Below are 18,786 nucleotides of genomic sequence, written 5' to 3' on the forward strand. Positions count from 1 at the left end.
GAATGACAAAACATAAGAAGAAAAAGAAAAACAATTAAGAGAGTATACTTGCAAAATACATATAAATGATTAGGATCCAGAATACATTTCAAACTCAATAGAAGAAAAGAGTAGAATATACAGTAGACATGAACAGGAAAAAAAAAATCACAGAAAAACCCAGTTGGCCAATATTTACACCAGAAGCTCCACTTCACTTGTTGTCAGCAAAATGCAAGTTAAAATTTGATAATTTCAACTAAGAATTTAATAATTTTGACTATTAATGAGGATACAGATAAGCATATGGTGTCAACTACTGCTGGCTGTAGCATAATGTGATGGAGATGCTGTGGAGGGTGGTTTGGTAGCATCTATCAGCTCTGAAAACACACAGCCGTCCCATTTCTCACAAGTTCACAAGACAGTATCAAGTATGTTCACTACAAAAGTACTAGTAATAACAAAGTAACTTTAAAGAGCTCATTGGTGCATATGGGAGTGGTACCTTGTGGTTTAATTAATCTAGGATCAAGTCATATCGAGTGTATCTGGAGTTAAAGAGCAAGGAGGAATGTGTGCAGACAGGGACAACATGTTTACATGCAGTTCACTCATCAAACATCTCCAGGGAACACTATCCATATCCTCTAATAGTTAAATGAAGTGGGTTAGATGGAATTAAGACAAGGAAAAGATCAGGAAGACTAAGCATAGTTCATGTCAACAACTGCAGCTACACTGCAGAGATAAGGAGCATTGTAATTTGAGGCCAGCAGGGACAAAAAGTTAGCAAGACCCTCATCTCAACAAACAAGCCAGACATGATGGTGTGCCTGTGATCCCAGCTACGCAGGAGGCGTAGATAAAGAGGATTGCAGTCCAAAGCCAGCCTCAGGCGAAAGCACAAGATCCTACATGAAAAATAACTAAACCAAAACATGACTGGGGGCATGGCTCAAGTGGTAGAACAATTGCCCAGCATGTAGGAAGCCCTGAGTTCAAATTCCAGTACTACAAAAAAGACCCATCAGGATTGTCTGTGACAATCTAATCAAGAAATAATACTGTAACTTAAAATACTTGACTCATTTATGCCCAGCAATTGAATCAGAAGCACAGAAGCTGAAGAATAACTATTTAGCCATCTTTCTGAAAGCATAATTAATGTAAAACATTTCCTAGAATCTCACTTCTGATTAGTCTGATGCCTGTCTATCTAGAATGTAATCTAGAGCAGATGATTTGTGCAACATAGGAGTAATGTTAGTACAAATAATGAGAAGCTCTTCACTAATTGACTGCATTACAAAAGTCTAAAGTTAGTGGGATCACAAACGACTCACAGTTACAAAGGTTCAATGTATTCATCTATGTGCAGCTCTTGGAAGACAAGCCCTCAAATTATAAAATTATGTAAGCAGCCTATTGTACTTGAGAATTTAATTCAGAAGATGATTCAGTTTTTTTTTTTAAGCTTTGTAAGTGACCCATCTTTAAGAAGCAATTAATTATCTTGGACATCTTTTGCTTCCTTTCATATTTGAAGACACAGAATTCAACTGCAATTTTAGCCTGCTGCTGCAGATGCACCCTGCTTCAAAGTGCAATCAGGTAAGGTTGGGAGAATCATTGCTTGCAGAAATCTTTCTAATACTATGTGATGGTGTTTTTTCAATATTACAAAGTGTGTAAACGCTTGGTATTTTATGTTGTTGTCACTGCAAATATATGCTTATGACGTAGCCTCTCCAAAACATATGCTAACGAAATAGTGAAGTTTTAAAGTTAGAAAAAATCCAAATTTAGTATATGCTCAATTTTATAACAATCCCATTAAAAAGGTTTTAAGCCAAGCATGATAATCCTATGTCAAAAGGGACAAAATATGATATAAAAGGAGGCATGGCTGATAAATTTCAGGTCTATGCATCCAACATTTGTAGCTGCAAAATTTTTAAGTTTTTCTGTCATCCAAATAAATCTATGATCTATGTTCCTAAATAACTTTTATAAGAATGTTGTCAAATTATAAGATGCAAATTTATCATAAAATATCCACATAGTATGCTCATTTTCAATTTTGATCTTTAAGGTTTTATCATCTTCTTAATTTGCATTTTTATAGTATCTTTCTCAAGAATTCTGACAGACATTTGCAAATATAGTTACATTTCTACTGCAAAATGGCTTCCAAGTTTTACACGTGGCTTTCTTTCATCTTGTTTCTGAGAAAATAAATTGTTGGTATTGAGAAGTAATTTTATTTTTCACAACAAAAATGGTGCTCTTTTACAATCTTAGGAGTTTTATAAGTTGTCTTAACTTGCTATTAAATGCTAAGAATGTCAGATAATTAGGTCAAAGTGTTTCCATCTCAATGCACCATTGAGATAACTTCAAAATAATTTCAAAGGCAAAAGATGAGTTTAAAGAGAGAAAGATAATATAACTGAACTACATACCTTAGAAGAGACTTGATTTTTAGATTTGGTTTTAAATTCATGACTAATTTAAATCCCTGTATGAAAACGCCAAGTCGAATAGAAATTTCATTTTTAAGTCAGGAGACATTAAAAGCCAAAAAGTTTCAGTTATTTTGTTCATTAAAAAATTCAGCATTAGGGAGGAAAAGAAGGTAGTGAATAATAATGAAAGACATCACATCTGTGTAGGAACAAGACACAACAAAATACTGAACATTGACGAACAACGCAGGATGGGGGGAGAAAAGGGCAAAAAAAGTACAGTGGAAGGGGGTTACACCAACTTAGGTACAATGCGTATACAGGCAAAAATCCCACTGAACAACAGACAAGACACCTAAACAATGAAGGACAAGAATGTAAAACAGGTCACGCTAAGGGGAGGGCACTAATGGGATGAGGAAGGTAAATGAAGAAAGTAAAGAGGGTGAATACAGTTGATGTACTTTCTATAGAAATATGAATATGGAACATTCAAACCTCTTGCAATCACCCTAAGAAAGGGACTAAGGCAGAATAATGGAAGAGATAATACATGTATATATGGAAATGTCACCATCATAAAAAAACCAAAATGTCTCTTTTTTAAAAATGAAGGACAGGAAGGTGAAACAAGTCCTATCCACGGGTTGGTACCAGGGGGAGGAGGGAAGGAATAAAGAAAGGGTGAAAGGGGTGAATATGATGGAAGTACTATGTACTCATGTAAGAACATGGAACAATGAGACCTGTTGAAAAAGTTCTAAGAATGGGAGAAGGGATAAAGGAGGAAAGGGTGAATCTAAGTTATATTGTAAGCACTTTGGTAGATGCCACAATTTACCCCCAGTACAACTATAATATGCTATCAAATAAATTTAAACTAAGAAATAAATTCAACATTAAACAGGACTTTGATATAGGGCAGAAAATCAAGATATGGGTATATGACTGGCCAGAAATTATGACTTATAATCAATACCCTGGTGCACATCTGTGTTTCTGTATGAACTATAAAGTGCATTACATATTAACACACATTTTCTCAATCTGTTATTCAATGCATGGAGTTCAGCTCATGATTTCTCAGCCATTGGACACTACAGAGATTCATTAACTTCACACCATGACTGAGGCTGCACTTTATACTTACGGAAAACCATGTAAATGTTAAAATATTAAAATTCTAAGTTTTACATTTTTAGATAAAATTATCAAAGGCATATATTTATTTGCTAGCAATCAAAAGGCATATCTTAGCATTTTTTGTATAACAAGTTCACTAGAAATGTTGCCTTTATCCAAAGGTGCATAAAATACAGCTGACAGTCCTGCACTCTGTACCTTTTCAAAGAGCTGTGTCTGGTATAAATTAACTATGCCTTCATTGGCCCTCTGGTATGAGAAACTTTCAGTAAAGAAAATGCACACTTAATACACGTCAACACACATAAATTTGATAATCAGCAGCCAACTGGGCTCTCATGTCTAGAAAACCAAATTCTCAGTGAACAAGGTTTCTGTGTCTTTACAAATTATTTGAGCAATCTCAAGTAGTGTAAAATTCAAAACAAAATAATTTGAAATTTACTATATTTCATTTTAGATCTGATCTTAGGAAAGATATTTTGAAGAGGTTAGACCACACTCCCTGCTCATCTAACATTCATATAAGTACCGCGCGCTAACCGACTGCGCCTCTGGAGCTCCTCATCTAACATTCAAAATGATTTGATATTAAAAAATTACCAGTATTGAGTGAAGAACAAACTAATCATTGTCTTTGATAGTAGAGGTCGCTGCAGGAAGGTAGGCAGAAGCCCCGCCCAGGTTAAGCATGTATTATACAGCCTGGTTGGTTCACTTCTGAGCCACTGCTTCTGAAGGATGTTCCCCACAGTTACCCTAAGTCAATCTATACTCATGACCTATAAATAAACCATCAGATTCTAATCAACTGAAATGATGAGTATGGATGATCAAGGCTGCAACTATAACTCACAAGAGCAACTTGTCTCTACAATAAAGTGAAAACAACTCTTCATAAAACAAGAATACACCAGTAGGGAGTCATGTTAAAGTATGTCTTCCTGCATAGAAGTTATTTTCTTTGCTCTTCTGTTTGGCAAAATGACCATGGATATCATAGATGTTTCAGTTTTTCCAATCACTGTTTAGATTTTTTGTAATGTAGCTCTTCAGTGTTTATTTACTACAGGGACATCCTACACCACATTAGAAAGAGAACATCTTCCATAATCCTGTCAGAGAAGCTGCTGTTTCCTTGCAAGCCTTATCACTTTTTAACTTAAGGTCAACTATGTTTCATTGTTCTAGTTTCCTATGATATAAAAATTTAAATGATCCAATCTGTAAAATAGCTGGTAGCTGGCAATGCTTTTTTGGAGGGGATGGAACTGGAGTTTGAACTCAGGGCTTGGTGTGTGCAAAGCAAGTGCTCTTGCTGCTTGAGACACACCTCCAGTCAATTTTGCTCTGGTTATCTTGGAAATGAGGTCTTGAGAACTATTAGCCTGGCTGGCCTCGAACTTCAATATTCCTGATTTCAGCAGCGCAAGTAGTTAGGATTACAGGCATGAGCCACAGGGGCCCAGCTAATGCTACTTTTCTGTTTCCTTACAATTAACATGCTATTCATGTTAGACATTAATATGCAAATAAACTGAGTTTCTTTGTTAGGGAATTTTACAAAAACAATTTTCATGTTGTATTTTCAAGCTGTAATTAAAATGAAGTATTCTGAATCATTTCACTGTGCAACCCTACAATACTTCCCTATTCAACCTTTATCTACTGAGCATATCTACTTAGAGACCAGCCCCTGTATTAGGTGTTGGGAATAACCTGTTGGGCCAAACCAGACAGATCCTGTTCTTCTAAGGCCCTCAAACAGTGGATGTAGTGTCTATTACTCAAGCGCATGTGATGACATGGTGGATTATATTCACTAAAAATTCTGTGAAAAGCAGAAACAGTAGTCAGTCTGAGTGTACCTGTACTTCCAACTCAGAAGGTGCAGGCAGAAGGACCACAAGTCCTAAGCCAGCAATGGCTAGTGACAACAGGTCTCAGAACAGTGATCTGGAGTAAAGCATTCAAGTTGTTTTTACACATTCAACCTTAACTAAACCATTTAGGAAAAGTATCACTTAAATTTAGAATATTTATTCAGCAGTAACTACCTACAACCAGTTAAGAATGTATGAGGCCAATTTCTGAACAAAATGAAATACAGGCTACGTGTGTGAGTATGTACATGGATGTTCTGATCGCTAAGCGGAAATAAAATTCTCTTAACATAGCTGTGCTCAAGATGTTACTTTTTTTTGCCAAAGTTCTTAATGGAGTGGTTATTAACTTTCTTTCTTTACAGGGGATTTTATGTCTCTTCAGTAGATGCTTGTTTGGCTTTTCCACACCGTTGGTGACAGAACTCTCACTGCACAAACTCTCCGAACTATGGAGTTAATGCTAATACCTGGCATATAACTGAAGAAGATTTGTACCAAAGGCTCCCTGGATCTGGATGGGACAATGTAACAGGAAAAGCCTCTGCTAAAGTGAGCTCCCTAGACAACAGTAAGACTTCTGTATTGGAAGAGTGTTATCCTTTCATTCCATGGCAACAGACTGTAAGTTTTCAAGGTTGTGTTAGAGAAGGTACTGCAAGCAAATAACCAAGAATTACAGTTAAGTGAATTAGGAACAAAAGCTGATTCCCAGAAACACTGTTCCTATTAACCCTAGGGAGTATGAGGGTAGAACATAAATGTAAGGTAGAATGTCTACCCATTGATGAAAAGCTTCCTTTTTTTTAACAGAAGCCACTTGACAAGCCTATCAGTATTTGCTGAAAAACTGAGATCTAAGCTTACTTTTTTTCCTACCATTGTACTGAACTTTGGAGATTCTGAGATAAGTATAAATGCTCTCAAGAAAACCCTTTTGGGGTTTGGGGATTTAGTTCAGTGGTAAAATAAAACACTTGCCTAACAAGTACGAGGCCCTGGGCTTAATCATTAGCACCGGGGATGAAGGGGACAACAAAAATGCCCTTTGAGACCTAACTATAAATACACACTTTATGGAAGGTTAAGAAAGCTAGGAGGAAACTGTCTGAACTGCTCCCCCACTGCATTAGAGCAGTACATCCCCCAGTGAGGTTCACCGTGTCCTTCCAGGGGAGCCCCCATCTTCCTTCCCAACAACAAACCTGTGGGAAGTCAGATTTTCTTCACATTTTTCAAACAGAATGACAAACTGCAAAACATGGAATGTGTAAGAGATTAAGAGACTCCAGCTGTCTTAACACAAATATTCAAAAATGAGAATGACATTCTTATTTAGTTTCTACCATGTCATATTAACACAATGGGATTATCTTTAAAATATGCTGAAGTTTATCACTTTAATTTTTATGTTAAAGAGACAAACCCTACATAAACAAAAGCTTTTGTGTTCCCAAAAATTTTCAGTAGTATAAGGGATGAGAAACTGAAAGGTTTCAGAATTGCTGCTTTAAAGCTTCTTACAGCTGCAATTTTATATCCAACCATCATCACTCATCTTCTACACTCTATGGCAAACTCTACAGGCTGAATCCCATTTATAACTCTGCAAACTTCATGTGGTAAATACTCAATATTATACCCAGTTTTGCTACCATACTGATGGTGATGTGGTTTTACAGCACAGAATAAAAATTATTTGATGCAAAAGACCTTTAAGATAATTTTACTACAAATGTTCTAAAGTAAAATGTTGAATATAAACATATACAAACATGAGAATACTTTCAAAAGTTAAGATGAAATACCTAAGCCAGGCGATGGAAATGTTTACTATTTAAAAGGTTACTGGAGGGAAAAAAAAAAAAGCCCTGACTGTGGAAAAAATATTTTCTTAAGGAATATTTTTAAAAGACAGCTTGGATTCACACACAAATGCACAAAATCATTTCATAGGAAAAGTAAAATATTTGGGAGATTCTTAGAGCCTTACTGTCCTTTAATTATATATGCTGGGTTTCCCCAAAGACTGTTCCAAACCTGTTGAGATGAAACTTAAGAGTAGACTGAAGTTTTTAAGAAACTTCTAGCTATTGACATCATGTTTTCAACTCACCCTACTACATTCTTGCCCTGTATGTGAATTACTAAAATTCTTTATGAAACATGAATGAAAGAATCAGGGTCTTGGGCACCTTTTTGAAAGCAGTACCAATTTCACTTGCAATTTATTTTGGGAAACAAATCAAATGTTTCTCATTTACTGTTCTTTGTTAATCATTACCAACTGGTAACTTTACTGTTTTAGAGGTATCTGAGATTTGAACAGTATAACTAGTGTCTAAATATCAAAATTAAGTGAAATATTTTTCTAAGCTCTAGTTCATTATCACTCTCACAATGCACTTAAACTTGACTCATGTACTTATTAACAACTGAGTGTACTTACCTGTTAATACTTTTATGTCAACACAGCTAGTTTTATGTTACACGCAAGTATAAACACACTTAAAAGCACTCCATTTTCTTATTTACTATGGCCTTAGATATTCTATGATTCCAAAAACCTAACATTAGTTCTTCAACATCTAAGTCAAAGTGGAATAACAGACCCTGAAAAGATGTCATGCCAACCATATGCGACTTTGGAGAAAAGCAGAAATTAGCTGGGATCCAACTTGGACCACATCAGTCTAATCTTGGGCAACTCTCATCCAGTTCCCATTGCTATGAGCTAAATCTTCACCTTTTTGGGCCAAGATATACAAAGTGCCCAACACAAGGCCCAGCCCACAGAGGTATTGTTGCCACCAAGACTCCAAGTGCTGACCTTCACAGTGCTGAGACATCCTAGCACTTCACTTAACAGAAGTAGGTGCACAATGTCCAAAAATGGCTCTACATTTTTTTAAATGTCAAACCTTTTTTAAAGAACAAGTTTTCCTTAATACAGGAGAAACTGAAAGATTAAATTTATACACATTACTTGTTTGTGTAAGACTGGGTGTAGGTGGGACTTAGATGGACTACTCAAAAATCTCCCATTTCCCCCCTTCTTTTCTTACAATGAAAATCTGAAATAGTTAACATGACTCTGTTCTCTATAATACTGTATTCAACCAGAGGCTAATGAACTAGTGCTGGGCTGGAGGTGTAGCTCAGCAGCAGACCCTGGGTTCAATTTCCATCCTCAGGACCACAAATATTTAAAAACCCGGGTTCTCACATTTAGTATCCTTGTAATCCACAGAGATAGTATAGTTAAGTCTCGTCTATTTTATAAAATGGTGTTGAGACTCAATGAGTTATCAAATTTGAGTAAACACCACAATTTGTACAGAAAGTATTAGCAAACAGATGATCAAAAATTGACTTAAAGTCTTGTGCAGTCAATAATTCATTTTTTTACTTGTACCTCAGAAAAAAGCTGTTTTTTTTAATTTATAAAACCCTGACAGCAATTTCTTCACAATCATGCAAAAAATGACTATCCTTAGGTTTTGTTTTGCTTGGAGACTTTTTTCCTAACAAGTTAATATCCAAAAGAAAAGTAGACTGAAATTAAACAGACTTTATTTAAATAGAAATCCTCCATTTTAGAATTTTCATGATGATAGAATTTCAGAGGATAAGGAAAAAGTGTTCAATCATTGCAAATTAGACAAAAATGTTTGGTTCTACCATTTTCTCCAGTGAAAATAGCAAGGCTAATTCAGTTTCAAAACCTATTTTTAACTCTACTCTTTAGACCCTGTAGGAAAACAATCTTGTTGATTTTGTGGAGTTATATTTTTCTTCATTGACACAGATAGGTAAAATACTGATCTTGTTCTTCTTGTTTCTTTTTCTTTCTTTTTTTTTTTTTGGTCTCAAGTCTTAGCATCATTTTGTAGCTATTACTTTAAAATGTAGGCATCAATACAGTTTGTATTTTAGGGTGTGAGTAAATTTAGATTTAGATTAACAACACCTCCATGTGCTTTCTATTTTAGATCAAACTGGTATATTAAACTTTACAGTTGTCCTACAAACAAATCAAGGTTAACTACACATCTTACAAAAGATTCAATACATATTTCACTTAAATAAAAGTTCTGTGACCTTAGAATGACCAGTGTACCAGTATAACAAAATGTGATGGTACACATTTTCAGAAACATACCAGTTAAATGAATTATTCCTGCACAGTTGTTCACTGGTAATTCTAAATTCTACCCTCTTCAGAACTGCACGATTTACCTCACCCTACAGTCTAAGATTTAAAAGCAATTGTTCCCCACCTCAATCAAATGCTTATAGATAGCTACGCTGTGTGTTCTTAGCTGAGAAAGAGAATAATAATGTCTAAAGGTAATTAAAGCTTTAAAGAAATTCTTTTACTACTGAATTTCAAATCACACACACAAAATAGATGAGAAATTCTTTTATCATATTCAGAATCAAAATATCCCTTAAAATATTTACATTTTACAGTAAAAAGGATAGCAAAACACAAGATCATGTACAAGCTTAAGTATTCAAGTTTCTGAAGAGCAAAAAAGGAAAAGGAAAATTAATGGCCTATCACGAAGCTGTAGAATACATAATAAATGCCTTCAGTGAGTGCAGGTTGAAGCAATAAATGTACTCCTTGGGCTTCTGAGTCCCAGTCAAAAATTGCTCAACTAAACGATTAGTGTGATGTGATTATGAAGTTGTTCCCCTATTGTCTCTTTAAAAACAGAGCAGTTTAAAACAAATATACAGAGCACACATTACTCTCAAATCAGTCATTATATAAAGGACATTCACCAGAGGCAGTAAATATATTCCATAGTTAACCATATTTGCCAATTAAGGAATAAAACTAAAATTTCTAAGCCTTTATTGCATATTAATAAAACAAATCTTAGAATATACAGCAATGTAAAACTTTAAAAAATATGAAATTCCTATAACTAGGGAAGTTGGTATGAAGGGATGGTGAACACAGGCACAGAACACTCTGCACCAACACAGAATTCATTGTTCTGCAAACCACCAACCGTAAAATATAAAAGACGGCACGATCCTAGCAGGCAATCTGACAAAGATACAGCATTCAGTGGTTACTTCAATGGACTCTGGAGGCAGCCTGCACATTTCACCTTTTGCTCTTGGCTCTGTCAGTGTGGTCCCTGTCTTTGTGGTACCTGTCCCTGTCCTTCTCTCCTTCTCGGTGTTTACTCTTCTCACGTTCTTTGTCTTTCTCATGCTCTTCACTTTTGGCTTTGTCTGTCTTCTTGTCTGCACTCCTACTGTCTCTACTGGCCTTGCCGTCTGCACCTCTGTCACTGTGTGATAACCGTGCCCTTTCTTTATCTTTGTGCCCTTCCTCCCTGCCTTTCCTGTCTCTGTCTTTGTCTTGGCTTCTGTCTCTGCGTCTGTGCCTTTCTGATTCTTGCTCCCATTCCTTTTCGTGTCGCTCTCTCCTCACATGCTGTGAATCACTGTAAAATCTCTGGCGGTCCCCCTTACCCCTATTAAAAGGCCTGTCCAGTTGTTGTTGGTCTTGCCTACCCCAAGGGTCACTATGGCGCCTTTCTGGTCTCCGAATGTCTTTAACTTGGTAAAAATTTTGTGGGCCTATAAACCTTGATGCTTGTGAAAGTGGACCCATCATACGCTGTGGTTGGCCTGGGAGATGAACAACAGGTGGCCAGGGAACCATAGGATTCTGGGCAAAGCCAAACCCTGGAGGGGGAAGTAATGGAGGTGGCAAATGTGGTGGAAATCCAAACATGCTTTGTGGAGGAAAATTAGGAGGCCCTGGAAATGGAAACCCAGGAGGGTTTGACTTGAGGTGCTGAAGGCTGGGCTGCTGTGGCCGCAGAGGTGGAAAGTTTGCACTTGCTCTGGGGCTGGTGCTTCTAGAGGTAAAATTGATGCTTTTAGAAGGAAATTCTGATTGGCATGTATTTCCAACCTCAAAATGGGATGTTGTTGCAGCCACTCCTCTTCTAAATGGGTGCACAGTTTCAATATTTTGCGTTAAAATATCTTCCTGTAAAGGTTTTGCTTGTTCTGTTTGACAAGAAGAATTTAAGTTTTCTACTGATGATGAGTTCTGTGCAACCTTTGAATTATCATTCTGCTGAATACATGAATTTTTCTCTACAGAAGACAAGTTTTCCTCTGCATTGATTTGCTCTGGTAAGTGCTCTGGTAAGTTATGTGATAGACCAGGCAGGCTCTGTTTCTCTCCATTCCGACAACTATCTCCATCTTTGCTTTCTGAAGCAGTTATCTGCTGACTTCGTCCTGCTGCTTGCCTTGGATCCCTTTTCAGGTTGATAAACTGTGGGGATCTTGTTGTATTCACAAGATTTTCATTACAATTCATGTTGCTGTCTATGTTTCCTCTTCCTACATTAGGCCTGCATGGAGAATTGCCTGATGTCCGATTATCTTGCACATTACTCTCTTGATCTTGCAGCAGCTGTCTTTTTAATGTTTTCTCTTTATTCTCTCCAGTTTCCTCTTGTTTTGACTGAATTGATAAATTTGTTAAGAATGCTTCTGTTGAAACATCTGGTGGCTTACCTCTGAGACTAAGACTTGTCAAAGGACCTGGAGAGGTAGAAGATGATCCCACTAATGGAGTTTCTTCTACTGCTGAGTTACCCGTAGATTCTGAAAGATTATATGCTTTAACTTTCACCTCCTGGGCTTCACCATCAGTTACTTCCACCTTATCTATCGTCTCTGCTTTGGGGTTGGTTTGCTCACTTATAAATGGAATCTCTTTAAGAATGTTTTGTTCTATCATTGGCTGAGCCTGCTCATACACTTGACCAGTGGTGCCCAAAAGGCTTTGAAGTATATCATCCACAGGAAGAGGTTTATTTGCTAATTCCAGAGTAGATGGCTGATTTTCCCAGCCAATTAAAACCCCAGGAAGGAATCTTAAAGGTTTTGGTGGCTCTTGTTTAGTGACTTCCATTAAAGGTTCAATTGCTGTTGGAAGGTCTTCCTGAAGAGGCTGCTGGGGCTTATTTCTCTGCTTGTGTAATACAGTTGTAAAGGAATTAAAAAAATCATTTTCTTCCTCTGGTGCTTCATCTGTAGAGGATTCTACTTTGCTTTTTTTGTCAGGTGGCAAGGCTATCGGTACACTTTCAGAAGCCTCAGCTGCATGACTTGTGACAGCACTAGCACCATGCTGCCGCTTCAACTTCTGACGAATGATTAAGCCCAATAAAAGATTAGGTCTGTGCAGTTCAAGCCCTGTATAAAATAAAAACATCAACAGTCATTTCCAATCATTACTTAAAAGGGTAAAATTCTGCATCTAGTTTATTACAAGCTACTAACTGGGTGCCTAGCCCTGTTGAGCCATCTCTAGGGGCTGGGATCCTAAGAAAGAAAACAGCTATTCTTTTCACTCTGGTCCCACCATCCACTTTACTTCAGTCTTATTCCATTACTAAAATGTATACCTACCAGGTCCATCAAAAGGCACAAGAGGGTGTGGAATTTTATCTGCAGCACCCAAAGGAATAAGGTACATATCTTTAACCTGCTTCATGTTGTTAGCAGCTACTCCATAGCGCTTTCTGCTGCTGAAGTATGCAAACAGCAAAGTGTAAGAAATTTGATCTTCTTCAGTCACTGGTGTGAAGCGAACCACACAAATTTCCTATTCAAGAAAATGACAAATAGTTGTTTAAAAATAATATTTCTCAATTAGTAGTAATCTATTGAATTCTATGATTGTCAACATTTGGTAATACAACTGAAATATAGAACAGAGTATTAAAAGCAAACAACTCCTAGAAAGAGCTCTGCTGATCCATTGATGGGTTTATCAAAAGGCTTTCCAACATGACTAATGAATTTGTTCAAGATGATACAAATTTTCAGAGGCAGAGATGATACTGAAACCCAAAATTTTTTACATCCTGGTTTCCAATGCTACACCAGCTGGAAATCTACCTAGATTCTTGTCACACTGTGAACTAAACTAATAGTACCCAACACCACCACCCCACTATGAACTTACAGAGTAGTCCCCCTTCTCTGTGAGGAGTATGTTCCATGGATCTTTGAAACTGCAAATATATATATATATATATATATATATATGTACGTTTTTCTGTATGTACATACCTATGAATAAACTGAGGGTTATGTGACAATCAGTGACATACCATGTCAGCCCAACCTGAAAACCAAGATGGCTACAGAACGACTAATAGGCGGGTGGTATACACAGCATATGAACTGGATACACTGGACAAAAGGGATGACTCACACTCTGGTGGACAGAATAGGATAGAGTCAGAATAGGATGGAGTCATCATGCTTCTCAGACAACACACAAGAACGAACTTAGGAATTATCTCTGGAATTTTCCATTTAATGTTTTCATATTGCAGTTGACTGTAGGTCAGTGTAACTATGAGTAAGAGAGGACTAATATATGCACACAGACACACAAACCTGATAATGTGCTTTATAGTGAATGGATTTAGAATAAGTGGATGGATGAAAAGATTTCAAATACACGGATCACACATTTTATAGCCATTTGGCTAACTCAGGTACTGTGTACAGTCAAGATGGGGAGGTCAAATTTTTACAGAGCCTAAAAATGACACAACCTGTGAATGAGCTGAATTGGGACTCTACCTCTTGTGGAAGGTTGATCCCTATCTAATCTGCTTAATTTTAGTTCCCCCCCCCCAAAAAAAATCATTGTACACATTCAGGCTGCACCCCTAATCTGAAAATTCAAAACCTGAAATATTCCAAAATTTGAAATTATGAATGACATGTGGAAAATTCAACACCTAACTACATGTAACAGGTTGCAGTCAAAATAAAAGCATCCTGAAAACACTGTATAGAATAACCTTCAGGCTGGATGTCTAAAGCATAAATGAATTTCATGTTTAGACTTTGTTCCTACTCTCAAGATATATCATTTTGTTTATGCAAATATTTGAACACTCAAAAAATCCAAACTCTAAAATACTTCTAGTCCCAAGTGTTGTGGAAAGGGATACTCGACCTGTATAGATTAAAACTGTCCTACTGCTGGCACACTGTAAAGTGTTAGGTAGTAATATATATGGGTAGATTTCACAGTGATTACCAGTGTTCAAAAATAATACTTCCTGCTTTATTACCAGGAGAAAGTGACAGAAAATAAGTAACTTTTTATATTGCCTCAATGTTTACTTGTATTCTAATATGGTATCGATGTAAATCCTAGAATTTATATGAGAGGAAAAAAATAATGTTTTCCATTTTGGATCACTCCAAAGAAAACTGAGAAACTTCTAGAGCTACTCCTGTGTAGTTCTACGAGTTTAAAAATAATAGAAATACAGAGAAAAGGGAGGAAGAGAAATATTACTGTGACAAAGGTCACTCATGACCTGCTAGTATCTACCTCCTTATTTCCTCCTCTTACTAATGAGGCCCTAACTTCTAGCAGACACCTGGCCACCCAATATAGATTTCCCAGCTCTCTCATAGCTATGTATAGCTGTACAACTAAGTTCTTGTAACTTAAGTGAAAGGAAATAAAGTGATGATGCAATTTTGTGGGTCAACTCAACAGGCATTTATTCCCATTTGGTGCTCAAGTCTGATGAAGACAACACTGTGGGAAAAATATAATACGAAGAAAAGAAGCAGCTTAGAGAGGTGAGCTTTCTCTCACTCCTGTTACTACTGAACTGAACTGGGCCTAACTGGGGGCAACAGGAGATGCAGAAAGGACAAAGGATAGACAGACAGACATGCAGAAAGTTGGGATCAGGTGTGCCGGGCACTTGGATGGAGATGCACAATACTCTCATTGCTTCTTTTCTCTAATAACTCTTCTTTTACTTCACTTCTTTTCTCCATTATTCTCTTCTCTATTCTTTAAGGTCTTACTCCTTTACAATTCTTTAAAACCTTGCTTCTAGAGTCTTCTTTTCCATTCTTTAAAGTCTCTTTCCTTAGACTCACACTGTCCCATGTTTTCTTAGCTTTTCTTTAGCATAGTCTCTCTTAAAAGTGCCTTCAGACTTGCACTATCCCATCAGACTTGCACCATCCCATGTTCTCTCTTTAGATTTCTTAAAGCCTCAGTGCTCAGACTTGCAAACAACAATAGCCACATCTAAAAACTGCATATGCATAACTCTTATTAAAATCTTGGTCCTTAGACTTGCACTATCCCATGTTCTCTTTAGCTTTTCTTTAGCTTACCTTTTCTAAAACCTATGTATAAAGTTCTTGGCGTAGACTTGCACTATCCTATGTTCTCTCTTTAGCTTTCTTAAAGTCTCAGTCCTCAGACTTGCAGACAAACAACAGCAGCCGCATCATTCAGCAGCAGTCCCCTCACAAGCTGCCAACCAATTCTATCAACCCCTCTTCAGCAACTCCCCTTCAGCAATTCTTTTCCCTTCAGCAATCCTCCCTCCAGCAATTTCCCTTCAGCCAAAATCTCCCCCATCCAAAAGCCTCCCATCCTCCTTCAGTGAATCTTTTATATCCAGTGGTAAAGAGGTGGAGCAATGGTTCTCAGGGAGGGGCGTGACATTGTAAAAGAAGAAACCTGCATTAAACAACTTAGGAAAAGCAGCTGAGTTGCATCTCGCTTTCTTTCGTCTTCTGTGGCTGGGGCTGTGTTGAACTCAGCCTGCAGAATATTGAGTACAATGTGCTTATGTCCTCATAGGCTTCTCCTACTCCGCTCCCACAGCTTAGGTCCTAAATGATCCCATAAAAACAGAGCCACCTAACCACCCTGAACAAAACTTCTGTACTGTTTGAGTCACTATATTTTACAGTTTGTTGCTAAAAGCATAGATATGCCCTAACAAAAGCAAATGTCTATAACTGAAGCAATGCTTAACTCCAAGGTGAATTTCTTCCAAAATGGACAGAAGCCACAGAGGAATAATACCAGAACGCAGAAAATAAAAGTGAACACTGGGCTATTTTTATCAATGGCTTTATCTCCACTTTGCAAGGTGTGTTAGGCACATTAAAAATGGGTAATGGCTCCCTTCCCTGGGAGGCCTTGCATCCTTGCATAAGAACTCTGAGTAGTTTCATTCTATAAACAGTTTCCCATGCAGTATTGGGTAAGAATTTTTCCTCACCTTGGTTCCTGAGGCTTTTATTTTTTCCACATAATCCCAAACTGTCTGAGGCGATATCCTGCCACCTACTTGAATACTGTCTGGTAGATCCTATGGTAAAAAAATGAAAGTGATCCAATACATTCAGACTATCTTTATTATAATATTCATACTTCATACAAATACATCAATTAAATTCATACAAATTTATATAACCATATATAAAATCAATTACGAACATTCCTACAGCTTCTTATTTCTTATGAACAGTACATAAACAGCTTCTTCCTATTTCCTCAGGCATAAAATCAACCAAGATCACTGTAACAATTTTGGTTACTCGACGGCCAGCTAGCTATCAACTTTAACTCCAGTCTGCACCACATTCACAGGAGAGGCAGATAAGAACCAGTCCTAAAACACAAGCCATGGGGACTAGAAGAATGCTTAACAATTAAAGTCTTCCTGATGGGCTAACACTGAAAACTAAAAGTATGTCCATCTTTTATGTAAGTCTATATTTAAAAACACGCTTGGATATCTATGCAGACATACCTGCTGATTATAATTCTCTGACAGTGGAAAGAGAAGAAAATGTAGTCTAAAACTTTTTCAGACTACAGTTTTCTGCAATTCTGGAAACCACTTATGAATTCATAATTCCACTAACTGAGCTAAGGACCATTATTAGTAAATGTTTTTATTATTAACTCTATGTCCCTTGCCACCCCAGACATGGAGGGCAAAAAAGCTCACAGTACCTCTGTCAAGTACTCAGGAGAGCCCGATACTGGGTAGGCTTTGGTGACAAATTTTGCCACAGATGGCATGTTGATAAAACCTTTCCAGATGAAGTTTAATCGTGCCAAGAAGGTAGACTCAACTTCAACAGTCCCAGGCATCTCTGGTCTAGAAAGTGACATTACAAAGTTAGCACCTAAAGAGCCACAAGTAAATCTATTCTACTTGGTCATCAGTTACTACTATGTTAGCACATAAAGAAGGCCACTGATAAAACAGTCAGTCTACATTCTTTACTTTATAAAGTTACATTCACATTTACATGGTCATGTTTTACCAAGTACCCTTCTGGGCTGGCTTGGGTAGCTTAAGGTCCAGAGAAGTGCAAGCAATTTTTCTTTAAAAATTGGGATAAGCATAATTAGAGTTTTAAGTCATTTCCCCACACACCCAAATGTGACTAATCACTCAAAATAAACTTTCAGTCTTATTCTTTTACCTCAATTAGAAAAAGTTCCTAAGAAATGTCATTTTCTTTTTTTTTTCAAGACTTCCAAATACAATTTAGCAAAAATCTATATAATGATTACTACAGAAATCGTAACAGAAAACTACCGTGGTGCAGGAGAGAATGCTGACTTTGGAGATTCTTGTTTGTCCTCTTCAAAGAATTCAGAAGCCAAAATATTTGAAGTTGAAGACAATGCATCTGCTATGCTTTCTGCTTCATTGTCTGAGTGCTTACGAGCTACCCCAACAACAACCTTCACTTTTTTTGGAGAAAGATCATCTATAGGTGGTGCCATTCGCCCTAAAGCCAGAAGACACCAAAATAAAGCATTGCTGTTAACTGCAATTTTTATAACTTGACCCAGTTTTCCTTTCTACAGTTATTTAATTTTCCTGGTTCAGTTCTTGAGTAGCCACACACTTCCTGGGGTAGTATCTACCATCATTTCTTATGAGTGATATTATGTCTAAACTTAAGAATCAACAGGGAATTACCAGTGTTCTCCCCACCCTCAATCCTCTTCCAAATATAGAAACCTAACCTAACCTGGAATGCAATTCACAGCACACTGTACAGAGTTCTATCCACATTTCATTTTACAAATATCACTTCCTAAATGTAAACCATAACAAGAGTTAACATGGACTCCATGGTATAATTCCTTTCTCACTTATGTGAAAAATTAGGAAAGGGGTGTTAAGCAACAGACAAGCTAAAATGAAAATGTTGTGACAAGAATCTAATATAGGACTGTGATTCCCTGACAGACTTTTACCTAAAGTACACCAAAATCCAATAGTACTGAGAAACAGCTTAAAGAACTCAGTAAAACGTATCTGTATTCTACTTAGTTGTGCTACACATAGCAGCAGCTCATAATTACATATGCGTAGTACAATGCTACTTAGTTACTAGAACATAAAAACATCAATAAAGTTTAGAAAATGAATTAGTTT

At 37.0% G+C, this 18,786-nt stretch overlaps 1 protein-coding gene across 7 annotated transcripts in view; it reads right to left on the minus strand.

Annotated features, from left to right (window-relative positions):
* Positions 1-7,909: 7,909 nt before the first annotated feature.
* Phf3 (PHD finger protein 3) overlaps positions 7,910-18,786 on the minus strand; it is an 80,582-nt gene continuing 69,705 nt past the window's right edge. For 3 of the 7 annotated variants that reach the window (XM_074081803.1, XM_020171927.2, XM_020171931.2), the window contains 5 exons: positions 17,935-18,130; positions 17,340-17,487; positions 16,600-16,689; positions 12,935-13,130; positions 7,910-12,718 (listed from right to left, as the gene is read on the minus strand). In XM_074081803.1, the coding sequence (XP_073937904.1) occupies positions 10,596-12,718; positions 12,935-13,130; positions 16,600-16,689; positions 17,340-17,487; positions 17,935-18,130 (2,753 nt within the window). In that variant the 3' untranslated portion in view covers positions 7,910-10,595. The remainder of the gene's footprint in view (positions 12,719-12,934; positions 13,131-16,599; positions 16,690-17,339; positions 17,488-17,934; positions 18,131-18,786) is intronic. The other 4 variants (XM_020171926.2, XM_020171930.2, XM_020171929.2 and 1 more) reach the window with 2 other exon arrangements.

This window comes from Castor canadensis, chromosome 8 (genome assembly GCF_047511655.1).
Source record: "Castor canadensis chromosome 8, mCasCan1.hap1v2, whole genome shotgun sequence".
Taxonomy (NCBI): Eukaryota; Metazoa; Chordata; class Mammalia; order Rodentia; family Castoridae; genus Castor; species Castor canadensis.